The 8,554-nt window shown below is 41.0% G+C and overlaps 1 protein-coding gene across 1 annotated transcript; it reads right to left on the reverse strand.

Annotated features, from left to right (window-relative positions):
• Positions 1-1,326: 1,326 nt before the first annotated feature.
• LOC114923726 (interleukin-17B-like) lies at positions 1,327-3,686 on the reverse strand. Its single transcript, XM_029287061.1, has 2 exons — positions 3,666-3,686; positions 1,327-1,656 (listed from the first exon to the last, which is right to left on the reverse strand). The coding sequence occupies exons 1-2, from the start codon at positions 3,684-3,686 to the stop codon at positions 1,327-1,329; spliced, it is 351 nt and encodes a 116-aa protein (XP_029142894.1).
• Between the last annotated feature and the right edge of the window lie 4,868 nt (positions 3,687-8,554).

Genomic DNA, 8,554 nt, shown 5'->3' on the forward strand with positions numbered 1-8,554 from the left:
TTTTTGGATGTAGGATTCACCTTTTGATGATGCCAAGAAAGCTTCCTTCCTGTCATTTCTACTCTGGACAATTCAAGGGTCCCAGTTAACAATAATTAAACCAGTGATGCTGCCAGGATGCGAATCCCAAGTACAACCTCCCCAAAGGACCAGGCTTTTACTAGTTCTATTTTAGGTTCAGTTCTGTTATATCCTACTTCATCCCAGGTGAGTTGAGTTGGCTAATGTGTCTGAAGCATTAAACTAACCTCTGAAGTCTGGGATTACACATGGCTACACTATAGTAAAATTCACTTTTAGATCAAAGTTCATAATTTCTATTTTACTCTTTCAATTTCACTCTCTTAACAACAATCAAAATATTTTTTTATTTAGAGAAGTTATTTAGGAAAATAGCACTGAAGCTGTTCCCAGTGCAAGATTCTAAATAAGAACACGCAGTGACTGGATCATATACTTACGCTATTCTAATCCAATCTACTTAATATACAGAATGAAATGTAACCTTGCTGTTCAGATGATCCTTAGCAGTCTGAGTAATGCTAAACAGAGTTAAGCTACATTCCTCTAATCCCCAGAGGCTGTAAGATTTCTCATATTTCCACCTTTGTTGACTGAGAGGGTCATCAAAACCATTGTTGAGTTCCCATGAAGTCTCAATTTCTATTCTAGTTCTGATATTGGACCTCTTCCATCAGAAAAAGTGAATATTTTTGCTGGTGTTGATGGATCCACTGTACCCAAATCCCCCTTAGCTTCCTGACAAGCTCATGTGTAATCTAAACCAGCCAGGGGTGACTAATGTAATTTTATTCCCCAAGTTCTCTCCTGAAGAGACATTTTGGTGTAGTGCTTAAGGGATAAGACTAGAAACCAGGAGACTATGAATTATAGTCTCACCTTTGACACAAAGCCAGGTGGCTGACTTCAGGCCAGTCATTCTCTCTCAGCCCTAGGAAAAGGGCAATGGCAAATCATGTCTGCCAAGCAAACTGCAGGGATTTGTCCGGGCAGTCACCAGGAGTCAAGACTCACTTGAAGGCACACGCGCACACACACAAAAGTGTCCTCCCTACCCCAATCCTGTTTTACTTGAGCCAGTTACTTTTCATTATGCTTTTGGCTTTTACTCTTGTGTGCAAAGCCACCAAGCTCAGTATAAATGTAAAATCTCCTCCCCTCCACAGCAAAATAGATTGTTAACTCAAGGACTGCTTTGAGCATCATGTTGACAATAGGATACTACAGGATCACGAGTCTGACAAAGCTGAAAGTTTCTGCGAGTGAGTGAGAAAGACTCCCACAGTTACCGAACTTTGTTCCATCTCACCTATAGGCCCATGGAGACAAACTCCTCTTGTTCGACATCCAGAGTCTCAGATTGACCTGGCATTTACTGTCCAGCAGCTCAGAGCTATTTCGCAGCTGGTTAACCATCTCCTGAATGCTCCGCTCATAATCCTCCACGAAGGTGTACTCGGTGAGGGCCCCCAGATTTACCCTCAGCACAGGGTCAGGCGAGGATTCCTGTGCCCGCAGATGTTGTTCCCTGACTTTGGCTGAGCCTCTCCTTCTTCCTTTTGTTCCTCGGCTTTGCTCTTTCGATTCAGGGGCAGCCTCCAGGGCCAAGGAGAGGCAGAGAGCGCAGAAAAGCAACTGGAAAAAGAAAAACAGGCAAACTTTATTCATTCATTTGCATGAACGCGGGTGCTCTAAATACAGCATATCGCATGATGGTTTTAAAATAAAACAGAAACCCTAGCTGTTCTGTCCCCGTCTGACACACACACCCAAACAGCCAGCCGAGGGTTAAATAACTTCTCCACACTCCACACTACAGATAAGAAACTTGGCAGCAGCTCCGTAGCTGCCTGCCAAGACTTTTACTCAGAGAACAAAAAACAATACACACAGTTAGAAATTAAGTCCACAGTAAACTACTTCGCCAGAGATTTAGCTTTGTCCGTCACAGAGTCCAAATGGCCACCACCTCCCTTTTATAGCCTGTGGGGTGTGGTCCAGTGACTCAGCTTAATCTCTGGCACATCTCCTTTTCTGCTGCGCACGCTTGTCGCTCCTACACTGGCGTGGATCCAGCCACAACATATCTTCATCACTATCCGAAACACCTGGCTCCTGGCCAATCTCAGAACCACCTGGCTCCTGGTCAATCTCTTCTCCGTCGGGAGACACCTGAGGCATTACCAAAGAGGAGGGTCCTGGAGAGGGAGGCCTGGCCATCTCCTCTCCTTCATGTTCGGAGGCTTCTTCCTCCGATAAGAGGGGCTCACAAGACGGAGCCACAACACTAGCAAAGACCGAAGAACAATATGCAAACCAAACCAAAATAAGGGACACTAGCAAACAAAGAAGAAGCAGAGGTTCAAAACATAGCAAAATATTGTTGAACATTTAATAAAAATCTGATTAATATTTTTTTTTATTTCTTACTGATAAACCTGGAGCATCCTCGCAATAAACTTTTGGTAGTAACCTAAAAGGTGGTGATTCACTCAGGGTTTTTCAGTGAGCTTCAGGACTGAGTGTCAACTGGATTTCTCCTTAGTCAAAGACTATCTCTGATAGGGCTGGCTGCTTATCCAGAGTTCAGAGACACTCTGCTCAAAAATCTGTTTGTTTGTTTGTTTGTTTGCTCGCTTGTTTGAGTGGAAAGGGTGGAAAACAACAATTTTTCCGTGAGATACCTGACAATAATTTATGTGTCTCATCCAGAGAGTTCCTATTTGATTGATAGGGCATTTTGAACATTCCCATGTTTTCCAGGTTCAAGTATTTTGTTTCAAGGCTCCTCTACAGGAAGCAATAAGAACATAAAATAAGCCCTGTTCCTTTTTGTCCCACCCCCTCCCCCATGGATACAAAAGAAGGTCACACTGAATGCTATCTGTCATACAATTCCCAGAGATATGTGTTTAAAGAAAAAAGAAAAATGTCAAAGTAAACGATTGAAGCAATCTTTTATAAGAATAATTATGCTTTTTGTCATTTCAATACTCAGGGTTTTTTTTAAGCATTCCTGTTGCTAAAATTCTAGTGGATCGGATTCCTTTGAAACTCGGGGAAAAGAATTTGGCTTCTTATCATTTCAAGCACATTGCTTAACATATCAGCTACTCCCAGTTTGGCAGTCTCCAGATGTGCCTGGAGTTACAGAATTCCCAGGAAGAAAAATAAGAATTGCTGATCGAACACATCTGGAGACCTCTGGAATAAGCCCACTGTCCCGCTCATCTCTCCAAACCATTCAACGCCAGCCCTCGCCTTCATTTCTTGCCTTTGTTATAGTGAAACAACAATATTAATAAAAGAAAAGCCACCATTTGATGCCAGGGAGCCTGTGTCTTCTTGGCAAGCTGCTTCTCTACATGCATCTGTTTGTGTTGTTGGGACAGATGTGGATCTTAGGCACATAAGGCAGTCATTCCAGCGTGCCAGCAGTTGTGTGTTTGCTTGTCTCCGGAGAGCTTCACTCTCTGATTTTGTCTCTAGTTGGGTGGCTGGATTTTGTCTCCTCCACTTTACCAGGCTCTAAAAGCAATTGCTCATCCAGACACAGTTTATCCTTCCCAAAGCAAACAAGCCTGATAGGTCATTAATTAGCAGGAAAATAAATAAAGGAGGCTCCAGGAGGGCCAAGCACCTACCAGCTTTGGAGCCCACTCCATCTCCGCTGAAGGTGGGTAAGCAAAGACTCTGTAGATGCCTCCCTCTGCCGCAGAATGAAATGAAGGAGATGGGGCCGGGCGCTTTAAAAAGGAAAGCAGCAACCCTTAATCTCTTCATCGCCAGGGAGGTGGGCCTGCCTGGCACCAAGACATTTTCCCAGGATGCCAGCAAGGATGTTGACAGAAGGGACAACCGTCAGGGCTGTCTGCTATCCGGCAAGCTAGAACAACAGGCTAGCCACAAGGCTGGCCTGCTTGATAGACTGGAGTGGAATGGAATGGAGTGGGGGGAGCATTAAGTAAATTATTGTGAAGGCAGATTTCCCTTATGGTGGAGGAAAGGCCGGATATTATCTAACCATAGCAGCATGATTTCCAAAATTGCTCAGAAACTAAAGACAAAGTTAGATCTTGGCCTTGAAGAGCAGGGTAAAGAAGAACATCTGTTGACAGGAGGCTTGGTTTGTGTCTTAAGACCCTGAATGGCTCAGCAATTCAATACCAGGCTTGTGCAACTCCTGGAAAGTGGCAAAGTCAAGCCGTTAGCATAACCAGAGTCCTGGGTGGTAGCCTGGAGCTGTGCAAAGGCGAGTTAGGGACATGATGAAAATGGAAGGGTTGCCCTCCTTGAATGGGTGGTGAGTTAAAAAAGCAGGAATTGGAAAGCAGGGAACAGCTCTTCTATTTATTGAGCATTTGGTCTGATTTTTTTTTTCTGTAAAGAGGCAACTGGATTTCTTTCTTTCTAGAATTTCTCCAGAAGAAATAATGAAAGGGTCTGAATGAAAGAGAGATCATATAAAAAAGGAAAAAAATGTTTCAATGCTGTAGAACGAACAATGCGATTCTGCATAAGCCTGGGCTTTGAATGTAATAATAGTAATAGTAATAAAGTTGGAAGGGATCTTGGAGGTCATCAAGTCCAACCCCCTACTCAGGCAGGAAACCCTACACCATTTCGGACAAATGGCTGTCCAGTCTCTTCTTAAAAATTTCCAGTGTTGGAGCATTCACCGCTTCTGGAGGCAGGTTGTTCCACTGGTTAATTGTTCTAACTGTCAGGAAGTTTCTCCTTAGTTCTAGGTTGCTTCTCTCCTTGATCAGTTTCCATCCGTTGCTTCTCGTCCTGCCTTCAGGCGCTTTGGAGAATAGCTTTACTCCCTCTTCTTTGTGGCAGCCCCTGAGATATTGGAACACTGCTATCATGTTCCCCTCTCGTCCTTCTCTTCATTAAACTAGACATACCCAATTGTTCTTTATATATTTTAGTCTCCAGTCCCCTAATCATCTTTGTTGCTCTTCTCTGTACTCTTTCTAGAGTCTCAACATCTTTTTTACATCGTGGTGACCAAAACTGGATGCAGTAGTCCAAGTGTGGCCTTACCAAGGCATTGTAAAGTGGTATTAATACTTCATGTGATCTTGATTCTATCCCTCTGTTAATGCAGCCTAGCACTGTGTTGGCCTTTTTGGCAGCTGCAGCACACTGCTGGTTCATATTTAAGTGATTGTCCGCTAGGACTCCGAGGTCCCTCTCACAATTACTACTATTGAGCAAGGTACCCCCTATACTATACCTGTACATTTGGTTTTTCTTGCCTAAATGTAGAACCTTACTTTTTTCACCATTGAATTTCATTTTGTTAGATAGCGCCGTGTTCAAGTCTGTCCAGATGGACAAAAAAGTCTGTCTGGATCAAGATGGACAAAAAAAAAAAGGTTACTTGATGTCCAAGCCCTCACAGTTCATTTTCAATGCTATCCATAGTTTAATCGGAAGTATAATTGTCTTATTACGTTAGCATATATTTATAACTATCAACTATAACTTGATCAAGATCAGATGCTGTTTACTTATTTTTTTAATCCCTGTAGTGTAGGAAGTGTTGTTTGCATCTATCCTTTTTAGGAAAGAGAAAATTAGTAGGTAACTTCATTACCTAAGTTTAGTTTAATTTTAGTCTCATTACATTTAGTTTCCAGCAAGGTTTCTAAATGCCAAACTAACCAAGTCAGTTTAATAGATTAAGAGAGGCATCTTGCATTCTTGTCATACCCTAGGAGGTCCAGGAATTCTCCAAGAGGCCCTTTCTCATGCTGACAATTGTAGATATTTTTTTCTGCAGATAAAAAGAAGCAACACTGAGAAATATTGGAGATGAGAAATGGCCAATTATTTAGTGAACCCCAAGAAAATTATATAAGACAGGTTTACATGAAATTCAATTACAAACTGCAATAAGTTTAAGGAACACATTATAGGCATTTTAAATAACAGTTAAACGCCAAAAGATTAACTAAAATATCTACCTTGTCTTAGAACTTATCTTACTTGTTGGTAACTGGGTTTTTTTCAAAATTTGTGTCCTTTGAACTGTTTCCTACTTATGAGACAAAAATATATACTGGGGTTGTTTGAAGGGCAAAAATAACCAGGGGGGTATTAAAAAATAGCTTGCAAAATGAGATTTCAATATTTCCTGCTTTCCTTCTGTCTGCAGCTCTCAATTACTTTTTACTTCACTCCTCTGCCCCCAAAATTGGGGGGAACAAGTACTTGCAAGTCTTGCGTCAAATGCTATGGCCTAAATAAAATAATATTTTTTTTCTTGTTGTATTTCAAATATTTGTTTATCAGGGCATTAGTAGGGATGGTTCCCAAAAAACCCAAATTGTTTGCTGTAAAGGAGTGTGAGTGGGACTTCAGCTATATACCGTAGTTGTAGCTCCCATTTTGACTTTTTTTTTTTTACTCAAACCTGCCCATGTATGTTCCTGTTGTCCACACAAGTTAAGAAATCACTATGATTTGGATTTCTCATATTATATCCCTGGCAAGAGTTTCGCATCTTTATTTTGTTGTGTCAATATATCTGTGTGAGAGGAAAGTTGCACTAGTTAATGCTTTCCCTCTCAGATAAACCTCTTTATATTCTGGGCTTTTTTGCATTAGCTCCAGTTCATGAACGTGGTTGTTTAGGTTTTTTGTTGTTGTTGTTCTTTTTTTTTAACTGCTTCTGAAATCTACTTGTTACTTCTATTTATTGTTCATTTCATCATTTTGTTCTTTTTTTTTTTTATATCTATAACAGAACCCTAAAAAAGGACCAGACAAATGATTTTATCTAATCAGTGGCCCGTAATGGTACATGAGTTCGACCAACTGAAGAAATTAGTATACCTTTGCTGCCAGAAGTTTGGCTCCTGTAATATTAGATGATTTTATGATGAGTCTGTCTGCTCTCAGTGTACTCCAATTCTGACTGGAAAAGCTCTTGAGAAGGAGGTCTCTTGGGCAATTTTCCAATCTTAAATCAACTCGACCAGCTATTTAGTCTTGCAGCATATTTTTTTTAAATACTGGCACTAAGTATATTGAAGGAGATGGATACACACAGATATGTCAACACTGTTCCAAATCCATAAGCTGTCCCCCTGTCTTCCACATCATCCATTAAATGTAAATTAGGCGTACTGTGCTGCTTTTAGATCCAGGTTTGCAAGAAAGCAAAGGCTTGGTTTGAGAAATACTGGCTGTAAACAATTTGCCAAGTCTTTGTTTAGTATCTTAGCTGCAGTGCTTTTTTTCTAAAAAATAAAAAAAAGGTGCCGGAACTCACACACGTCATACAACCCGCCTTGCCTACCCTACAAGGTTCCATCCCAAAAAGGTGCCGGAACTCCATTCTGGGCGTTCTATGACCAAAAAAAGCCCTGCTTAGCTGAATAGCTGAATATGAATAGATCCCCTACTATTACTTTTTTCCTTAATGCTATGATAAGGGATACTTAAGCTTGGAAATTATTCTCTTTTTTTAATCTGGAACCTATTAGGAAGAACTGTTATCTGTAAAGACAGCATACATATTATGGCCCATTGCTAGACCTTAAAACTTCTAGATCAATACAGGATTTGTTCCATCATGAACAAGTTCTCACACATTTAGCAAATCTGCTTCTTTAACGGGCCTGTGCGTGCCATTGTCTTATCCCGTATCCCACATTGTTCTTTAACTAAGTTTTAATATTGACCTAAACTCAGAATAGCTGCAGTTTTGGATTACTCGGAACTGGTGTCTAAAACACAGGTTACTTATGGCTTTCAGTTTCTGGTAACTACTAAACAGAAACAGCAGCTACTCTGGGTTTAGCATGACAAGCTGAGTCTTAAATAAGACTGGGGCCTGGATTAAAGAGCTTTGTGGAATGGTGAGACTGCTAATCGAGCAAGCAAGACTTAGACTGCCATGAAAATACCACCCATGCTTCCATTGACTCAAAATTAAACATTTCAATATGCAAAATGTCACTATCCTAACTTAACTTGTATTTCTCTTGCATAAATGTAGATGGTTTGCACTCCCAACCTTCTTTAGTAAATGACTGGTGATGCATAATTTATAATTGAATCCCATAGTCAGCTCTCTCAAACTGGTGCTCTCCAGCTGTAATGGATCCCTTTCCTTAGCCAAGATGGTAATTGGCCTCTGGACAATAAAAGTCATATTTGTGGGTATCTGGTTGGTGAAGGTTGCCGAACACAAAAGTGGGCATTTGTAGTTTCAATAATGTACTGGCACACCTGCTTGGCAATCACTTGCATTCAGGCTTCTGCCAAACAGTTCCATCTGGAATTTGCAACAGGGCTGTTTAGTAATTAATGTTCTGAAATCTATAATTAGACAATCAAGCAATGTATTAAGTAGAGCCCTGAAAACAGGATTCCTCCCTTCCTCTTGAATAACTAAGATGCTGCTGTTGTTTATTAGGTCCAAGCAAATCACGGAGGTGACCACATTTCCCAGCATCGCAGTCTGCATACCAAAAACCTCCATAGGGGCCAGAGCCACAAGGCACATACACAGTCA

Source organism: Protobothrops mucrosquamatus, unplaced genomic scaffold (assembly GCF_001527695.2).
Source record: "Protobothrops mucrosquamatus isolate PMUCROS unplaced genomic scaffold, P.Mucros_1.0 scaffold9207, whole genome shotgun sequence".
NCBI lineage: Eukaryota > Metazoa > Chordata > Lepidosauria > Squamata > Viperidae > Protobothrops > Protobothrops mucrosquamatus.

What these genes read in the sequence shown, in the direction of transcription:
- LOC114923726 (XM_029287061.1), bottom strand. Translation starts at nt 3,686, where the DNA reads ATGGAGTGGGCTCCAAAGCTG. An exon ending in TGGAGTGGGCTCCAAAGCTG is followed by an intron (nt 1,657 to 3,665) that starts GTAGGTGCTTGG and finishes TTCTTTTTCCAG; the next exon opens with TTGCTTTTCTGCGCTCTCTG.